At 38.6% G+C, this 21,586-nt stretch overlaps 1 protein-coding gene across 3 annotated transcripts; it reads left to right on the top strand.

The window, feature by feature from the left end:
• Window positions 1-840: 840 nt before the first annotated feature.
• mlx (MAX dimerization protein MLX) lies at window positions 841-21,119 on the top strand. Of its 3 annotated transcripts, none has more exons than XM_039739885.1 (8): window positions 841-940; window positions 4,214-4,250; window positions 7,959-8,048; window positions 10,648-10,796; window positions 11,467-11,563; window positions 13,816-13,915; window positions 18,173-18,374; window positions 19,631-21,119. In XM_039739885.1, exons 1-8 carry the CDS (start codon window positions 899-901, stop codon window positions 19,685-19,687), a joined length of 774 nt encoding a protein of 257 aa, XP_039595819.1. In that variant the 5' UTR covers window positions 841-898; the 3' UTR covers window positions 19,688-21,119. The 3 variants fall into 3 exon arrangements, with proteins under 3 accessions (XP_039595819.1, XP_039595820.1, XP_039595821.1); XM_039739886.1 differs by having other exon boundaries at window positions 842-940; window positions 10,687-10,796; XM_039739887.1 differs by lacking the exon at window positions 10,648-10,796 and having other exon boundaries at window positions 848-940.
• Window positions 21,120-21,586: the final 467 nt, after the last annotated feature.

The following is a 21,586-nucleotide window of genomic DNA, read 5'->3' as shown; positions in this document are numbered from 1 at the left end:
GGAAACAGTCCGAAATATCTTTAATTATTTTATTTTAAAATTGGGGTTTAATTGAGTTTAGCTGGATTTAGCTACATTTCGGACTGTTTCCGGAATGCAGCAGCTAGCGAGCTGATTGGAGACCGTAAGAGCCAATCAGAATTTTTGAAACCAAGTCTGTGATTGGTTGGTTTTGTGGCACACTTATAACGGTGTACAGAGAGTTGAGCGCTTGCAGCAGAGAATGTTGTGAGCGCAAGCAACACATTGCGAGCAAGCGCAAAATGAAAAACTGAGCGAGAGGGGGTGCTATTGTGTGTGTGTATATGGATAAGTGCAAACACTGAAATACATTTTTTGCACGCAGCAATGAATTTTGTTCACTCAAATTCAGCTTTTGTACGCTCAAAATAAATTTCTCCTCAAAATGCAACACTTGCACTTGCAATATTTTTTTTACGTGCGCTCAGAATAGTGGCACTCGTGCAAATGCACTGCGTAGTTAACTGTTAGATTTCATTTCATTTTGGCTCAAACAATCTTCCATAGTTTTCAGTCTAACGATTTTTCTTGAAGTCTACACTCCTATTATTTATTATTATTAGAGAAGATTTGGATCGCACGTTTAGCCAAGGTGACGCACAGCAGGATATTCGCACAGGCTGCTGTGAGTCAGAAATAGGAATTAAATGATTCCGCAAATCCTTAATCTGCAAGTCTGAACTTTGTCTTCTTTGCGTTAGCCTAAGCCTACTTTGCAAGAAATTTCGATTTATGAAATGTAACAAGTTGAGATTCTCTCTCTCTTCCGCCATCTGTCTCACTGCATTACCTGATGTAGTCTGCAGGGGTCGCTACTTCTCAAAGAGTGATGCGCCAATTTTTCCCGGGATGCTCTGCGTAGCTAGTCGTTCCCAAGATGGCGGAGTCGTCTGTGCTTCCTGATGACTCCTGGAATAAAGTAAGCGAAATTAAGTAATGTGCATTGTTTACTCCCTTATGTTTTTTTAAATGATGTCATTTCAGTATGACTAATGCAAGAAAGGCTGCCGGTTTGTTTATGTGACGGTAGGTAAAAAGGTACGAAACAGCAGAGGGACAACAGTCTTAATGTCGCTTTAACTCAAATTTGTATTAAAACGTGACTCAAATAAGATGAGCTCACCCAAGATACAATATTGGAAGCAGGGATGTTGTCAGTCGACGGGGCATTCACACCAGGAATTGTCGGGGTCGAGGTTGGGCAGGGCAGAGTTCTGCTGCCGAAGCCCCCTGCACTTTTGTTTGTTTTTGTCTGCTTTGAGTCAACGCACGCGTTCGCTTTGTATGTTGTCAAACCTTCTTCACCACAGAGTGAGGTGTAGGGCTATTAGAGGAAAAAGACCCCCCAAGTACCCCCGAACGAACTGTTGTAATTAGGACCTCATCGAGTCGGTCGCCCCACAGGCTCGCCTCGCGCACTTCTGCTTTTTAAACGGACACCAAGTGTCGAAACGGCCGCACGGCTCAGTGCTAGAGATTGACAGTCACACATTTGGCCATCCAAGGCGACTTCCACCATTTCAGATACAATTGTTTACATTCCTTTTGTTTTTCGAAGCGCAGCACAGGCAGGTGAAGTGGCTTGCTCAGGGTCACACACACAGTGTCCGTAGCGAAATGTAAAGCCACAGCTTCAGGGTTTAAAGTCCAAAGCCTTAACCACAGCGCCACACTGCCTGCCATTCTAGGGGTGAAGCAGAGGGTACATTGCATGGACATCCATAAAGAGGATCGCCAATTATAATGGTGACCATGGCTGTCCCCACGTCACAGAGAAGTGTTTACATTTACTTATTTGGCTGATACTTTTATCCATGGTAACCTTGGAGGTACAACTGGTGACATTTCCTTTATTCCAAATTTGAGCCCAAACAGGTGAAGTGACTTGTTCGTGGTCACACAGTGCCTGTCGTGGGATTTGAACCTCAGGATTTCAAGTCCAAGTCCTTAACCACTGCACCACACTGCCTGCTGTTCATCCATCCAGGGGTCCAAATACTGGGGGAGATGCATGGGGGGGCATGCCATAAAGAGATTTGCCCATTATAATGGTGACCACGGGCGTCCCCCAGTCGCGGTGCGGTAGTTTACTTATTATTTGGCTGACACCTTTATCCAAGGCAGCTCATGACAACAGACATACAGTCTAATTGGAGCACAGGTGATGAAGTGACATGCGGTTTGCTGTACAAAAGGGGGAGGGGGGGGTCCATAAAGAGGTTATCCCATACAATGGTGGTCACTGCAAAGTACATTTGCTTATTATTTGGCTGACACCTTTATCCAACGGGACTTGCAACATTATAGATACAATTTGGTTATATTTTTATTTCCAAGTTGGCACACAGGCAGGTGAAGTGACTTGCTCAGGGCCAAACACATTGTCAGTAGTGGGATTTGAACCCACTGCCTGAGGGTTTGTAGTCCACATCCTTGAACACTGCCTGCCTGCCTGTTACTTTCTTGAATAACTGAGTTGGTGTGTGCTGTTTACTGCCTCTTAACATACCCCTTATAAAACGTGCCGTGTACTTCTCCCTCCATGTTTACAGCAGGAGTATAGAATACAGTGTCAATTTACACAAATATGCACAAGATGCATTGCCATTACTGAGCTGGAAAAGCCCAGAGGCCTTTTTAGTTTTCACTTTAAAGCCACCAAAGCCTTTGTTTTACAGCCGATGAATGTCTTTGGCAGTATTTGTGCACGTCTGCGCTGTGCTTGGAATTGCTATCAGCATTAAAAAAACCTTGAACTTTAAAATCTTGAAGCTCCCGTTGGAATTCGCCCAAAAACTCATCGGCTCTTAACACTAACAAGCACAAGTTGTTCTCTGAATTTCCCAGGAATCCTCGTATTTACAGGGTCCACTAATTTTTACCACAGACACATGGACACACAGCTTCTCCGAATGTGCTCTGCAGCAGGGGTCTCCAAGCTTAATCATTGAGGGTAACAGGGTTTTGTTCCCACCCAGTTTCTTTCTTTAATGCTAATTATTGCTGCTGAAGTATTGTTAAAGCAACATTTGTGTGCTTCGTTTTAATTCATCTCATGTTTTCATGCAGAATGAGAGAAAAACCTTTACCAAATAATCAAACCTGTACAACAGCAAACAATAGGAAAAACACTGGGGGGAGAAAAATCCCACGTTACTCAGGCTGCATAATCCACATGTCGGCTGTCCAATCATGTGCTCAAAACATGCAAACCATGTGGATTTCCTGAGATGATCGCCCCCGATTCACCAAAGACACCCCACCCGATTCTGACAATCATGCTCAATTCACCAGGGGAGATGCCTTGATGATCGTCCTCGATTCATTGGGGGTGGCTGTTGGGCTACCCAACCCTTTTTCTTTTGCCAAAATATTAATAGTTACTTCCACAGAAATCGGCATATATAATAAGCCGGAAAGGCATTCCCATAATTTAAAAAACAATTCACACTACTGATGTCGCAAAATACACATATTTGAAGTCATCTGGTCGAATGCTGGCAACATCTCAAACACGTTTTTTTTGCTTAAACATTTGTATAGGATTAGAAATGAGGACATTAGAGGGTCAGCTCAGATTGGATGGTTGGGAGACAAAGTCAGAGAGGCGAGATGGTGTTGGTTTGGACATGTGCAGAGGAGCAATACTGGGTATATTGGGAGAAGGGTACTAAGGATGGAGCTGCCAGGTAAGAGGACAAGAGGAAGGCCTAAGAGAAGGTTTATGGATGTGGTGAGAGAGGACATGCAGGTGATGGGGGTAACAGAACAAGATGACAAGGACAGAAAGATATGGAGGAAGATGATCTGCTGTGGCGACACCTAATGGGAGCAGCCAAAAGAAGAATTGTTAAATAAACCACTTCCGGAAAACACTGTCAAGAACTTGAACGGGACTCATGAAGATGCACCTGAGCGGTTTGAGCTGAAGATCCATCTCCTGCCTTTACATTTATATTCGTATCCTTGTGATTAATTACCGGCAGTCTGTGGGACTACATGGGTGAGCTGACCACCTGCTTGCCTTGGTGTGTATGTTATAGTAATTTTTATTTTACATTTCGGTCAGTGGAAGTCAAAACACAAGCATGTATTTGCTTTGGTTACATTGAGGAAATTATGAAATTATGTGTCTGACTGCTGCTGTTTCCTTCCCTTTCATATTGAAACTCTCTCCGCTATGATGAAACAGTCCGACCCTGCCTACTGTGACAATGGATTTGACCCCAGTAAGTCTTGCTTTCATGTTTCTTTCATATAAATCTTGTGTCACAGTGCTATGGAAAACTTCTTTGCCACCTTACTGAGATCTTCACTTTTTTATATTTGTCACAATGAATGGCTTCAGATGTTTTAAAGAAAAACAACTTTAAGTAAAGAGAACCAGAGTCAACATAATGCCATCATTTAAATTAATACTTAAACATATTAAGCAATGAATTATCCAACACCTATATTGCCCATGTGAAAAGACAACTGCCCCTTAGTTTCCCCCTCAAACATCTGACCAAAGTTTGATAATTTTGGCTGTGCTGACTGATAACAGCTGGCCCCATTGAATCCAAACCTTACCACAAATTGACCATCACCTGAGACTAAAGTCGTCCGGCTTCCATAACACTAGGCCTTGATCAAAAGAAATTCTAGAAAAGATGAGAAAGAAATGTTATCAGTCAAGAAGGGGTTATAAAACCATTTCTAAGGCTCCGGGACAGGAGAACCATAGTGGGAGCCATTGTCTTCAAATGGAAACTTTAGTGAACAGCCATAAATCTTCCAGCCCACCAAAATGACTCCAAGAGCCCAGTACTGCAGGCCTCTCTAACCTAAGAAAATACAGTGCCATGACTTCACAGTAAGAAAGAGAGAGCAGGAGGGCAAACCAATGGCACAAACCTCTGCTTTGAAAAAGAAACGTCTGTGATTATGTTACATTTGCAGAGAAACACTTGTTTGTTCTCCAGGTCTTTTCTATGGACAAACGAATCAAAAGCAGAACTCTTCAAACAGTGCAGGTCCTCACTATGTCTAGTATTCAACAGTAAGAACATTAGACCTACAAGAAACACAGGGTCTAATAGATAGATAGATACTTGATTAATCCCAAGGGGAAATTCACATACTCTAGCAGAAGCATACTGATAAAAAAAATATATTTATTTATATATATATATATGTATGTATGTATGTGTGTGTGTGTGTATATATATATATATATATATATATATATATATATATATATATATATATATATATATATATATATATATATATATATATATATATATATATATATATATATATATATATATATATATATATATATATATATATATATATATATATATATATATATATATATATATATATATATATATATGTGTATATATATATATATATATATATATATATATATATATATATATGTATGTATATATATATATGTATATATATGTATATATATATATATATATGTGTATATATATGTATATGTATATATATGTGTGTGTGTGTGTATATATATATATATATATATATATATGTATATATGTATACAGTGGTGTGAAAAACTATTTGCCCCCTTCCTGATTTCTTATTCTTTTGCATGTTTGTCACACAAAATGTTTCTGATCATCAAACACATTTAACCATTAGTCAAATATAACACAAGTAAACACAAAATGCAGTTTTTAAATGATGGTTTTTATTATTTAGGGAGAAAAAAAATCCAAACCTACATGGCCCTGTGTGAAAAGTAATTGCCCCCTTGTTAAAAAATCACCTAACTGTGGTGTATCACACCTGAGTTCAATTTCCGTAGCCACCCCCAGGCCTGATTACTGCCACACCTGTTTCAATCAAGAAATCACTTAAATAGGAGCTGCCTGACACAGAGAAGTAGACCAAAAGTACCTCAAAAGCTAGACATCATGCCAAGATCCAAAGAAATTCAGGAACAAATGAGAACAGAAGTAATTGAGATCTATCAGTCTGGTAAAGGTTATAAAGCCATTTCTAAAGCTTTGGGACTCCAGCGAACCACAGTGAGAGCCATTATCCACAAATGGCAAAAACATGGAACAGTGGTGAACCTTCCCAGGAGTGGCTGGCCGACCAAAATTACCCCAAGAGCGCAGAGACGACTCATCCAAGAGGTCACAAAAGACCCCAGGACAACGTCTAAAGAACTGCAGGCCTCACTTGCCTTAATTAAGGTCAGTGTTCACGACTCCACCATAAGAAAGAGACTGGGCAAAACGGCCTGCATGGCAGATTTCCAAGACGCAAACCACTGTTAAGCAAAAAGAACATTAGGGCTCGCCTCAATTTTGCTAAGAAACATCTCAATGATTGCCAAGACTTTTGGGAAAATACCTTGTGGACTGATGAGACAAAAGTTGAACTTTTGGAAGGCAAATGTCCCGTTACATCTGGCGTAAAAGGAACACAGCATTTCAGAAAAAGAACATCATACCAACAGTAAAATATGGTGGTGGTAGTGTGATGGTCTGGGGTTGTTTTGCTGCTTCAGGACCTGGAAGGCTTGCTGTGATAGATGGAACCATGAATTCTACTGTCTACCAAAAATCCTGAAGGAGAATGTCCGCCATCTGTTCGTCAACTCAAGCTGAAGCGATCTTGGGTGCTGCAACAGGACAATGACCCAAAACACACCAGCAAATCCACCTCTGAATGGCTGAAGAAAAACAAAATGAAGACTTTGGAGTGGCCTAGTCAAAGTCCTGACCTGAATCCAATTGAGATGCTATGGCATGACCTTAAAAAGGCGGTTCATGCTAGAAAACCCTCAAATAAAGCTGAATTACAACAATTCTGCAAAGATGAGTGGGCCAAAATTCCTCCAGAGCTGTAAAAGACTCATTGCAAGTTATCTCAAACGCTTGATTGCAGTTATTGCTGCTAAGGGTGGCCCAACCAGTTATTAGGTTCAGGGGCAATTACTTTTCACACAGGGCCATGTAGGTTTGGATTTTTTTCTCCCTAAATAATAAAAACATCATTTAAAACTGCATTTTGTGTTTACTTGTGTTATATTTGACTAATGGTTAAATGTGTTTGATGATCAGAAACATTTTGTGTGACAAACATGCAAAAGAATAAGAAATCAGGAAGGGGGCAAATAGTTTTTCACACCACTGTATGTGTATGTATATATATATATATATATATATATATATATATATATATATATATGAGTGATAAAAATGCAGGTAAAACGGATGATTATTTTGTATAATGTTAATGTTTACCCAACCACCAAACAACCCCCCCATCACGGGTGGAACTGAAGAGTCGCATAGTGTGGAGGAGGAACGATCTCCTCAGTGTGTCAGTGGAGCTGATAGTGTGATGGTGTGAGAATGCATTGCTGCCTCGGGACCTGGAAAGAGTTGCCATTACGGAGCAGTGAGTTTTGCACTTTACCAGGACATTCTTAAAAATATCAAATCATCCCACTTTGACCTTTTAATTCTTTAATAATAATTCTTTGCATTTATATAGCACTTTTCTCACTACTCAAAGCGCTCAGCAATTGCAGGTTAGGGGCCTTACTCAAGGGCCCAACAGAACAGAGTCCCTTTTTTGGCATTTACGGGATTCGAACCGGCAACCTTCCAATTGCCAGTGCAGAGCCCTAGCCTCCGAGCCACCACTTTAGCACAAATGTATTTGTTCACTTTGATACCCTTTTTCTAATACTGAATTTAGTCAAAAGGTCTGAGGCCATTAACTGTGTGAAATATGAAAAATCAAATATTAGGAGGAGGGCAAATACTTTTTCACAGCACTCTATGGTCATGGTATTTGATGTGTGCAGTAAAGTGGAGGAACACAAGCCATTTTGTGAGGATGTTTTTTAAAATGATTTTATGCTGCATGATCTCACCTGTGATCTTTTTGTCTTACTATTACAGCATTCTTTTCAGAAAGGACCAGAAAGGGAAGCATCGTTTCTAGAGCAAATAGCATTGGATCCACAAGTGCCTCTTCTGTACCAAACACAGGTTAGCCTTGGGCGGCAGGGACTTCTTTTAAGCTAAACCAGTTGAGATTTGGTTTGTTGTGTTCTCCCGTACCCCACCAGCATCCAGTTTGGTATCTATTAGAGAAAACGGGGAACAGTGGAAAATAAATCTGCATTGGTTATCTGAGAGGTTATATGTCACTCTTTCTGGCTTGTTTCTGCTTGGACAAAATGATTACATGATGAGGAAGAAAACGGTAAAATGGTTGCAAACCAGGGCTGTGGAGTCAAGGAGTCTGAATCGGAGACAATTTTTGGTATGTGGAGTTGGGGTCGGAGTCGGCAAAAATGTACCAACTCTGACTCCTAATAAATTTAAATTGTAATAAAAAAAATACAGCAAGTTCAGATGTCCCATTTCACAAACAGTAGTCATAATTAAGGACTTCTCTGATGTAAGAATAAAGCCCAGTGCGTACTTGTGTTACTACTAGTGTGAAGTTCAGATGAGCTATTCTACAACCTGACATTCACGTATTGTAATCTGGATTATGGTACATTACAAAAAGTGTGTTCATTTTATTTCAGATACAATGTGTTTAACAAGTTTATTTGAGTGTAAACAAGTGTAATGATGTAGGTGGAGGTGTGCGCTGTGGCCTGATGTGTGTTCAGGGTTTCTTGTCTTTTGTTTAAACTGGCCAATAGAGTAGAGAGTCAGCTTCCTTCCCAGTAGTTCTGTGGTTAAATGACGTGTATGTTGCCTTTCTTCAATCAACATGGAAAATGCATTAGCATATTAAAAACGGAGGAGTCGGAGACAGAAGTACCGGAAACTCAGGAGTCTGAGTCGAAGGATTTATCTACCGACTCCACAGCCCTGTTGCAAACTACATTAAATATTAAAAGGGCACGGCGACTTCACTGCTATTTTCTTCGTTTAATTATCAGATAATCCAGAGAACTGGATTAACTGTGTGTGTAATTCTTCTCCTATGGCTTTGCACTGTGGAAGATTATTCATGCAATCCAATGTGCTAACTACACTGAAATGAAAATAGGCTATTTAATATTGGCACAGCTTTATTGTGTCATAATTAAAACATATCAACCAAATGATTGGTTGCTTTTTACTATGTTATGCCAATTTTTGTGTCAGTTTAAAATGCAATACAATTTAATCTGTTGTGTGTTAGATTGCATTTAATTTAATAAACTTCCATATTGCACAATGCTTTCATTTTTGTTAAAAGTAAAATCTTTTTTGTGTTGTTTGTCAAATGAAGATGGACCTGTCTGACTTTAAGAGTTGGTAAGCACTAGGTGAACATCAGCTATGTCTTGATGTGCCAGATCATAAAACTGAAATAGCGAGTGTGTTTTCTCATAAATGTAACTTAGCGTATTAAACATGTTGCACAGCTAGTGTTTCTTCCGCCACCACACCACTCTACCGCTTACGTAGGGTGTGGACTCGAGATTCTCAATGTGACAGACTCACAGGAAGCACAAGATAAAATAGGAAGTAGAAGTACATGCAGGTTGCATAATATGGGAATGATTTGCTATGGCAGATATACAGGTGAACAAATAATTCATACAATAAAGTGACCAATTTAAAAGAACATGTTAACTTTGTAAGGTGCTTAGTAAATATTGGTTCTTTTAAAACTCATCCTTTGTTTTTTACTGAAGCAACATGACAAACACTCCTTCTGATTTTTGTTTTTGTTAACTTCTTTAGAGTTACGTTTACCCCAGGAAAAATAAACCAAAAATGTTGATTTTGTTTCCCCAAGAAGTAAAAATGCTACTATGTGTAAGAGAAACCTGTAAATACCAAAATGTCAGCATACAGTAGGAAAGGTCTGTCTACTCCGCACTGCTGTACTGCTGCAGATGTAGTAAGTGTCCTTTGTGTGACATGTTTTGAGACCGTCACCAAGGCACTGCTCGAGCTGTAATCAGGACACTTTTCTTGGTATTCAGGACAAAGATCTCAAAGTGCTTATTATAATACGTTCTTTCTTTATTAGGATGTAGTCATCTAGTAGCTGTACACAATGCAAAAATGTGTAATGTTCTAACAAAATTATAATTTTAAGATGTGAAAATCAAATTTGATTTTCCACAGAGAGACATGCTAAAATCAGCTTTTCCCGGTGTTTTGAACTGCACAGAATCCGAATCTGAACTTAACTCATATAAATTTTTATTTTTTTGGACCCCATTCCCAAACCTTCATTGACATGAACATAAAAACAGGACTTGGAAAATATTCACAAAAAACAGCTTTCAAATGTAAATCCCCAGCTCTAGTTTTCTCTCCCTCTGTGCTTCTGCTGATTTTTTTCTTTCCATCATAGAAAATACAGGTCATTAATAAATGAGGACACATTTGTAATTAGTAATCTGGAAATGGCATTTAAGTAACTCACCCTTATTCTAATGATGGCTTTGTGTATTACTTAGCTGTCTTATAAAGACACCGTGTAAGGTTGGAACACTTCTGGATTTTAAACGGCCCGAATGACAAGAACATTACTCCAAAGGGACCTGCTCACACTTAGAAAGCTAAAGACAGTGTTAACTTGTACCTCCATTGTTGTGATTTGGTGCCATCTGTGTTCTTCCTGTAGCAGAGTACATGACAGACAATGATTGTTCTTCAACTGCAGATGATGAAGACAGCGATTATAGGCACGAAGCCTCCTATCCAGAGTCCTACAAAGATCGGCGGCGGCAGGCACACACGCAGGCAGAGCAGAAGAGGCGGGATGCCATCAAGGTGCTGTGGGATTGGGAAACCTGAGTGTGTTTAAGAAGCAGTATCATGGAGTAGAGAAGAGGTCACCTGTTGATAAGACTTCTAAAGTGGCATGATGTAAATTGAATCAAATCTGTGGGAGATAATTAATAATGACAGCAGAGAATTTTATAAGATGAGCTGGAAATGCTTCTCCTCTTAATTTACATAGAATACTGTAAAGCTAAGCATGCACCATAAATGCACTCCGAATTGATCTCTGATAAAAATGAAATTGATGTGCGCTGTTTCAATATTTCTAAGTTACTATTCATAAATGTAAAAGTGGCCATTATTGTATCTGTGATCCATTGCTTAAACAGCATGTTTCTATTCTTCTTTACTGCAAAAGCTTCACTTTAGTGGGGATGGGGCAGCATCAGAATCTGCCTTCTCAAACACAAGGTTGCAGGAAGGTGAGGAATGCCCGTTAACCTCAGATGCAAGGTTAGAATTAAACTTGGATTTCTGGGCACATACTCCTAAACCACACACCTATCAAGTCGATTTAAACTTGGCGTTGATCGTAAAGTTCTTCTGCATGTGGGATGTAACAGTACACTGAGAAAATGTTTGTTTGCACGCAAGTGTATGTGCACAACTGGATCTCACTTCTAGCATTTAAATCACAATTTCCCTCTTATTTTGACAGAAAGGCTACAGTGATTTGCAGTCAATAGTACCAACTTGCCTGCAACAGGACCCCCTTGGATCACAGAAAATGAGCAAAGCAACCATTTTACAAAAGAGTAAGTTACAAACTGCTATTATGTACTTGTCTAGCTATGAGACGAAAGGTAGCTGTCTTTTTTGGTTTTTTTTATGAAGAATAATTGTTTTATGTGGGGAGGCCCGGATTTATCTTACAATTCCAATAAAAAGAGTGGCTAATAGTGTTCTCTTATTTATTAGTTCTGGACAAACGTTTCATCCTTTGGGGGTGAGACCTACTCTTTTCTTATCTTGACACTAGATAAACTCATCTGTGTTGCAATTTAATACATGTAAGCACATATCTGCACCATTTGGAGACTCCTTCCACCATTTTTTTTTTTTTTTAAACTCATTCAGGCATTCTAATCAGATGCCCAAGCCACCCCAACTGGCTACTTCCAATGTAGAGGAGCAGTGGGTCTTTTTGAGCTCCTCCTGAATGTCTGCACTCCTTTCCCAGTCTGTAAAGCTGAGCACAGACACCCTATTAAGGAAACTCATTTCTACAGTTTGCATCCACCATCTAATTTTTTTGGTCACTACCTAAAGCTTATGGCCATAGAGGAGGGTAGGAACATAGACCAGTAAACTGAGACCTTTGCCTTGTGGTTCAGCTCCCTCTTCACCATGACTGACCAGTACAACATCCACAAGACTGTAGACACTCCCTGTTGATCTCCTGTTACCAGTTTTCCTCACTTATGAACAAGATCCTGAGATACTTAAACTGTTTTTTTTTTTTTCCAAGACAGCACCTCATCCCTAACCCAGAGAGGGCCCTTCACCCTTTTTTGGTCTGAGAATGATGACCACAGGCTTGGAGTTGCTGATTCTCATCCCAGCCACAGACCACTCTAGTGTGTGTCATAGGTCACAACCCAAAGGAGCCAGGACATCATCATCCACTAAAACCAGAGATCCAATCCCGAGGCCACTGAACTGGACAGCCTCCACTCCTAAGCTACATCTAGAAATTCTGTCCATTAAAATTTAAGAAATTAATTGTTGAAAAAAGGACAGTTCAGATGGAGTCCCACACCCTTCAGGAATGTTACTGAATGTTACTCCAGTGATGCAATTCAAGCTTTCACTCTGGTTGTACAGCCTACAATAGCTGGCCAGTAACCTGTGCTCCCAAAGCACACCCCAATCCCCAAACAGGACACCAGGCATATGCATTTTCCAAGACCACAAAACACATGTAGACTGGTTGGACATACTCCCATGAACCCTTCAGTATCCTTATGAGGTTAAGAAGTTGGAGACTGCATTGAGTATTTTTATGTCCATGGTAAAAAGAATCACAATAGCAAGAGTCCGTAAATAAAACTGCAACCATTTTTATTAATATTTCACAATTGTCTGCAGATTCAGAAACTGATAATATTGACTATGAATGCTTAGAGAGGAATTATGGTATAGGGACTAGTATGCCAGCAGCTGAGAAAATTAAGATTGTAAATGTTATGTCTCGTTCCACAACTTTGCCATTAATTCTCAGTTGTAGCCTTAATTTACATAATCTTAGTGAGTCAGAGGCACTTGGTGGCATGCTTCAATGAAGCCGGTCACCTATTGTGACATACCCAACGACTTATGTCAATTAGTCTGTGACTCGCCCTACCTAAATCAAACATCTGATTTTATCTTTAGTCGTAGGGGTGGGCTTTGTGTGCTTGAAAGCTGAACGTACATTGCATTTAACATAGTGACAGGGAAAGCAGGTGTTCTTCTGTTTAGTTTGGGTTTTACATACTGTCACAGAATGGGGGGAAAAAAATCCTTCATGAAGCACAGGCACCATCGGGCAGCACACTGTTGGCTGTCCCAAAAATTCATGAGCATGACTGTGCTTGCACTTAGCTGGTAAATGTGACATTTTAGTTTTTTAAATTGACATTGTGTGGCAATGTGATCTGTAACTACAGCCAGCAAATCTGACATACATCATGACTAGAAGTCCCATAATGTGACCTGGAAACACAAATCATTTCAGATTATTTAAAACAATACAATTTACAGTAGTGAAAACATTTATGCTTACAGGTTGTAGGCTTCCATTTATCTGATTGCACACAACACACACAGTACTAGGGTGACAATGAAAATCCACAACTTTGGAGCCATGAGGCAACACTACCAGCCACTGCCCTGCTACCCTGACCAAATAAGGGTGTGATCTGTGATGGCTTTTGGTATTGCTCTGTGAACGGTAAACATGTTCAGCATAAGTAACAAAATGCACCCTTATTTGTTTTTTTAACCAACACATTTTTTTTTCTGCCAGCCATTGATTATATCCAGTTTTTACATAAAGAGAAGAAAAAACAGGAAGAGGAACTTTCAACACTCAGGAAAGAGGTTTTAGGATTGAAGATCATGAAAGCGTAAGTGTGTTAATTGAGATGTTTGAATACAATGCTTAGGAAGTGCCGAGTTAGAAATTGCACTAATTTACTAATTCTACATCTCACAGATAATTGTTTGCAGGTTGTTGAATGGCCACTGCTGGCTTCCAAAAATAGGAAACGTGAACCTGTACACAATATTGAGACAAAACCACATCCCTGTCTATAAAAATATTGATATACGCAATTACCTGCATACAAAAAACTGCAGTGTATTGATATACGCAATTACCTGCATACAAAAAACTGCAGTGTATCAGCCTGAAAAACTCAACATTTATTAATCTTTTTGCTTAATGTGCCGGTTGCTACTTTATAGTGATCCGATTTAAGCTTGTATGCAATTATGGTGAAAATGCCAGAAAGAAATAAGGTGACTCATGAGAGGGGTTCCCTTGAGAACAAATAGAAAAATAACACTTCTGGTTAATTTTCCCCAAGTGCTACATCATAGTTACCTCCTGGACATTCTTCAGATTATCCCCAGACTTTTAATCCATAGTGATACAACTGAGTCATGGGTAAAATAGATAGGTTTATACACCAAAATGTTATTTGTTGAAATACCTGTTAATCAAATAGCACACCGCTTTCTATTACCTGCATGTGACTTTGAATATGTCCTGGGTGAGGTGGCAGTTTTGTGACTGAGCCTGTTGCTAGACTCGCCACACATTTGTCTCCGGGGATTCAGTTCTCAGAGCAGCACAAGCAGGCAGTCTCCTTCACCTTTTTTGCAGTAAAAATGTATACTTTTAATGAGATGCCTCATGTTACTTCATGCTTATCTAGGAAATAGATACAAACTGTGTAGTAGTTGATGATCAAGACAGTTGGACAGTTTTCACAAATTAAAAAAACGCACACATGCAGTAGGCATTCAGCTAGAAAGAATATGTATGAGGGCATATTTGGGCATCAAACCACCTGTGATACTGTATATCATCTAAATAAAACTGGCTTTCATTTCTTCCCAGGAGCCAGACATTTGGCTTAGCCTCAAACTATTGAAATTTAGAACTGAAAGGTGTTGTGTCCTTTATGCCTAAACATGATGTATCCATACTGACTCATGGAGAACGGTATTGCAGGCTTGGCTTGGTCTATGCATCTGATATGCTCTCACAATAATCCAAAAAAAAACAAACAAAAAACGCATCCATCCATCCATTTTCTAACCCGCTGAATCCGAACACAGGGTCATGGGGGTCTGCTGGAGCCAATCCCAGCCAAATAAGGGCACAAGGCAGGAACCAATCCTGGGCAGGGTGCCAACCCACCGCCACACCCACACACCAAGCACACACTAGGGCCAATTTAGAATCGCCAATCCACCTAACCTGCATGTCTTTGGATTGTGGGAGGAAACCGGAGCGCCCGGAGGAAACCCACGCTGACACGGGAGAACATGCAAACTCCACGCAGGGAGGACCCGGAAGCTTAACCCAGGTCTCCTAACTGCAAGGCAGCAGCCCTACCACTGCGCCACCGTGCCGCCCATAAAAAAACACATTTTAACCAAATTTCAAAATAGTACATAGAAGCATGATTTCAAAACAAATGACAACAATACAAATGCAAACAAATATTTCAATATAGGAGCCTTAAGTTGTTGTGTGTCAAAGCACTTTTTTAAGAGAGACTAATCAGTACACATTCCACATCCTTCTTGGTATCCATACAGGGAGTGCAGAATTATTAGGCAAGTTGTATTTTTGAGGATTAATTTTAATATGGAACAAACACAGTGCTATCAGTCAATCCAAAATGTTAATAAACCTGAAACCTGAATGTTTCACAACGGAAATGTGAGTGTGAACATCATCAGGGGAATACATATGTGCGCACAATTATTAGGCAACTATTAGTGTGCAGATTTATTATGCAACTAAAGGAAAATGAACATTTTCCCATCTCACTTGTTTCTTTTCATCTGTTATAGTGAGAATAATAAACAAACACCTCAAAATTTACAAACAAACATCTCTGACATTTCAAAACAAATCAATCGATCAATCAATGACCAATATAGCCACCCTTCTTTCCAATAACAGTCATAAGCCTTTCCATTCATGGAGTCTGTCAGTTTCTTGATCTGTTGACGATCAGCTTTTGTGGAGCAGTGACTACAGCCTCCCAGACACTCTTCAGAGAGGTGTATTGTTTTTCTCCCCGTAAATCTAGCGCTTAAGAAGTGCCCACAAGTTCTCGATAGGGTTTAGGTCAGATGAGGAAGGGGGCCATGTCATTATTCCTTCATCTTTAAGGCCTTTACTGGCTGGCCACGCAGTGGAGAACTTCGATGCAAGTGATGGAGCATTGGCCTGCATAAAAATCATGGTCTTTTTCCTGTATCACTGTTTGAAGAAAGTGTCTTCGAAAAACTGGCAGTAGGTTTGGGAGTTGATTTTGAGTTCATCTTCAATGCAAAAGGTCCAACTAGCTCATCTTTAAAAATACCAGCTCATACCAGTACCCCACCTCCACGTTGGAGTGGAGCTCTGTGCCCATTACTGATCCACAGGTCCATCCATCTGGTCCATCAAGAGTCACTCTCATCTCATCGGTCCATAAAACCTTTGAAAAAAATCTGTCTTCAGATATTTCTTGGCCCAGTTTTGACGTTTCAACTTATGTTTCTTGTTCAGTGGTGGTTGGGTTTCAGCCCTCCTTACCTTGGCCATGTCTTTGAGCACTGAACACCTTGTACTTCTGGGCACTCCAGGTAGGTTGCAGCTCTGGAATATGAAAGTACTGGAGGATAATGGGTTCCTGGTAGCTTCACGCTTGATTCTTCTCAAATCTTTGGCAGCTAATTTGCCTTTTGTTCTCAACACGTTTCTTGCGACCCTGTTGACTATTTGCAACAAAATGTTTGATGGTTCTGTGATCACACACCAATATCTTAGCAATTCCAAAAGTGCTGCATCCCTCTAAAAGACTTTTTACAATTTTTGACTTTTCAGAGTCAGTTAAATCTCTTTTTTGGCCCATTTTGCCTGAGGAAAACTAGCTGCCTAATAATTCTGCACACCTTGATATAGGGTGTTGATCTCCTTAGGCCACACCCTCCCTCATTACACAAATACACATCACCTGACGTGCTTAAATCCAATAAGCATTCAAGTTAATACAGCTTGGAGTTGGAATATACGCATTAAAAATGATGATATGGTCAAAATACTCACTTGCCTAATAATTGTGCACACAGTGTATATACATACTAAATTAACCTTCTATTTATTGGAATAAATTATAAACTTCCAAAATAATTCTAAGTTTAGTGATGTAAATAGCTTTTTTGCCTTTAGACATCAGACAGGAGAGATCTTCATGCTTTTAGCCAACACTAAAGTTCACAGTCGCCATTTTAAGACTAAGTCATGATCTGAAGTCTGAAAAATCAGGCTTGACAGACCAGTCCTGAGTTTCTGAATTGGAAGCCTGACTTAAGAGGGTGTTTCATTCAAAACGTCCGACTTCCCAGTCCAAATAAAACCTAGCATTAGTACAGTAGCTAGTTTAACTAGAAAAAGGAACAAATAAAGAAGATTGTGGCTTTACTGCTTAATAAAGAATGGGCTTGTTAGATTGAGAGCCAAATTTGTCAATTTTACGTGTAAACTTGTTAAAGTATATAGTTTAAGGGAATTTTATTTAGTATTTTATGTTCTCTGTATAATAAGCCTAATGAGTTTTTGTTAAAAAAAAAAAACAAAAAAAAACGGAACTGTTAAAACCTTTGGTCTGCAGTTTAATTAAGGGAATACCAAGGTTAGCAGGAATATAGGGTAAATAAAAAAAAAAAACCCTAGTATCAGAATTGACCAATTCTAGCAACATAAAATTGGCACAACTAAAGAGTGTGTTTTCTTATATCCCAGCTTTTTCAGTGACTAAATCTACATAATTTTTGGGAAATATACTAAAGTAACTCATTAAAAAAGGTAAAATAACGTACATGCCAGGCTACTGCTTTGAATTAGCAGACTGAGCAGCATGTTTTTAACAAACATTTACTGGGAAATAGAGGTATATAATTCTTCAGTAGATGCTATTTTACAGAACTAAAGTTTTTTAGACATGTACAGATTATAAATTGATGATTGAAAAGCAGAATATTCATTAAAATACCCATTTTCAATGTCACTGTTGTAATTTGTACGAGTCCTGTAATGTATAGTTGAATCAGCTGACAAGGCTATGTTTTAATTGGCTACTCATTCCCATGTACAGAAACTATGAGCAGATTGTGAAGGCACACCAGAACAACCCTCACCAAGGACGTGATCAAGTGTCTGACCAGATGAAGTTTAATGTGTTTCAAGGGATCATGGACTCTCTTTTTGAGTCATTCAATGCCAGTATTTCAGTGACAAACTTCCAGGAGCTGTCTGCTTGCATTTTCAGTTGGATTGAAGAACACTGCAAGCCACAGGTAAGCATTTGTGAAATCAAACACACTCTAATGGCTGTAAAAACATTGCGTTTGAACTACTAGTGACCTGCTTTTTTTTTTTGCTCTATTTGTTATTTCAAAGAAGGACTGGTACTCTTAAGTAATATACTTGGGCCACTGTTGTTCTCTACTTTTCATTGGCTTAAGTGTGTCAATTCTAGAAATATAAAGCAAACATCTTAAAATGTACCAAATCTGCCCAATTCAAGGTATGGAAAGTTTTGTGTTTCAGAAAACATGACCTTTGTATTTCAGGAATTACAGGAAAACAGTAATTTCATCTATTTCAGTTTCCTGAGTACATGTTCTCTTCGCTATTCAAGACAACTGTGGTGGCTGGAGTTTTCTACTTTTGTAAGCAAAGCCAAGTGGAAGTGCAGAGGGGTAGAAATCTTAAGCAATCTAAATGTTAAATCTGCATCTAGGTGTTTATCATTATATTGTATTTCAGCTGAAATAGCTCAGACTGCAGATGAAAATAAACAGAAAAAAATAAAGAATGTATACTTGGTGTTGCTATTAAAAGTAGAAAAGTTCTAACCTCATTATTCTTAAAAAGTTAGTTACCACTATCACCGCACTGGGGAAATGTCCATGATGCATGAAGAAAATGAATGAAGTTGAGAGACAAGCCACACTTTAAAAATTTGTCAGTCTCACAGAAATGATATCTTGAACAAAACAGTTTCATGATGTGAATTAACACGTTGGAATATTCTTGGTTTTGAAGTGGACATATTTGGTTAACAAATTTGTTCCATGTTTCTTGTGATTTTGCATTGGCACAGTTTTAAGCCACTGATGGGAATCTTTAATTTATAAGTAGTGTCCATTAACACAAGTTTCTGGAGGAAAAATTCATGTAAGCCATAATACTTTGTTTTGTTTTTTTGTGATTGCATAAAATGAAACTCTTCCTTTAAAATTATTAAAAACGATCATACTGACATGAGTTCTCATTTCCCAGCTTGCAAGTCACTAGATCCTTACTTTAATTTACTGTTGCCGGGCGACAGTTATGATGAGGCTGACATTGCTTGCAACATCCAGCTTTAAAATATGTGGCTTTGTAAATTTTTTAAATTAGAACTTGCAACATATTGTAAATGCTACATAAGCTACATTGTCTACAGCTGCGATTTCCCACCCAAGCTTAAAGCATATGAGACTACTGATGGCAAATACTTCACAATTTAGTGGATTACTAACATCCTCCCCCCTTCTTTCCTCTCTAGACTCTTCGGGACATTGTGCTAGGAGTTCTCAGTCACTTAAATGGACAACTGTACTGAATTTCAACAGCCATCGGGAGATGATTAAGACCTTTTGAGGCACAGTTTGCTCAGTTTTCCTTTTTAGTTGTAATCCTTTATTATTCTAAAATGCTGAGAAAAAATTCAGACATCAGATTAAGTGTTTTAAAATGCTGGAGCACAGATGTGTACTTATTCATAGATACCTGCAGACACAATATAGCTGTGTTCGTGTTACTGCTTAGCCTCCTGTCACTACATATCACAAATCCCATAGTTCTGGGATGTGAATCTTTAAATTTCTGTTCACACATTTTAGCATGATATCTTGATGTTAGTGTACAAATAAATTTATAGACAACTTTATACATTTAGATGTTAAAATATATTAAAGGCTTGTGTTCATTTAAAAAATGCTGTTCAGGTTTACACATTTTATTCAGTTAAAACAGTGGAGAAGTCTAAGAAGCTGAGATGATTTACAAACATCTCTTGTAGCTTAGATGATTTTAACAACTTACAAAGTTGATTATAAATTCTCCACTCTGAAACTGCAAAAAAATACTTTGCAGTTGTATTTTCTCAGGACTGCTGTCATAATTTGAGAAAATGAGGGATAATGCATTTGCCCGAGTCTGCTACCGCTGAAGGTGAAGCACTTTAAGATTAGCGCTCTACACAAACTGCAGTTTGGGTGATGTGTTCAGACAGCAATAGTGCAATTCCTTTCTACTTTAATTCCAAAGTTTGCAGGACAAGGGGAGAAGATAATTCTTTACATTGCGAAAGCAAAATGAGAAGGGTGAGCCTTGTTTTGTCTTAGAAATCGAGTTCGATATCTGCCTCATGTGTTTCTTACCTACCTCTAATTTTTACTTTAGCAAACTATAATTCACACCACTCTTATTGATTGATCTCTATTAGGTCTATCCACTAGGCTACTTTTGCACTTTGCAAATGTTAACCCTCCATTTATTATCTTGTCTCCCAGTCCCTCATCGTCAAACTACTTAACACTATAGTGAATTTAAGCACAGAATTGACAAGTCATCTTAAATACTTTTAAACACAAACCTTAAAATTGCCTTTAGATTTCCTTTCTGTATGCAGTCCTAATTGAGGAAAAGTTTAAAAATAAAAGTAATAAAGCACCTCATTCTGATGTGTTTACAAGAGTACAGTGAAACTATTTCTCAGTCGGTGCATGTGTTAGTACTTATGAGTAAAAGTAATAGCATAGTTGCCTTATAAATGTAATGTGTACAAAGTAAGCTGCATATATATATATATATATGTGTGTGTGTGTGTGTGGAGTTTTCTTTTTTTATATATACTGCCAGAAAGATTTCAGTGCTGCTTTTATTTATAATCTCATTTTACTATTTCGAAAAAGGGTCACTGTTTCTTTGCCCTCAGGTACAATGAAAAAATATTTTTGTATTAAGTGTAATTAAAGATTTAAATAAATGTGTCTTGTTTGAATTTATTCAAACCTGATCAGCTGCACATTAAGTGCATTTGTGGGTCATGGGGTGTTCAATATCCTACCTAATAAGATAGACCAGACACGAGAGTGCCAGAGTTGCTACATATACAAATTTTTGATTTTCTTTTGTGAATTGTATTTCATGTTTAATTAACCTACACACCCATCTGGGTCAAGCAAACTGAATTACAGTAGCAGTAGTCCAAATTCTTCTTATCCACTAAAATGAAAGCGGTCACAATGTTTATATAAAAGTTACATTTTTAGTGGATTTCAAATCAGCCTTTTAAATTTTTTTTAAAGAATAATAGCAGACGCTTTGGCAAGGAAGAATGAAAGCATAAACAAGCAGTCCAATGAAAATGACATTCCATTAACAGCAGAAATTGCCTTGTAAAGAAGAATGTAGTTGTATTATCCTATCTGTGATAGCACCACTAGCATTCACCACT

The sequence above is a fragment of the Polypterus senegalus genome, chromosome 17 (assembly GCF_016835505.1).
Source record: "Polypterus senegalus isolate Bchr_013 chromosome 17, ASM1683550v1, whole genome shotgun sequence".
NCBI classification, from domain to species: domain Eukaryota; kingdom Metazoa; phylum Chordata; class Cladistia; order Polypteriformes; family Polypteridae; genus Polypterus; species Polypterus senegalus.
Note: the sequence above shows the minus strand (reverse complement) of the source record. Positions and strands in the feature narration are given on the sequence as shown.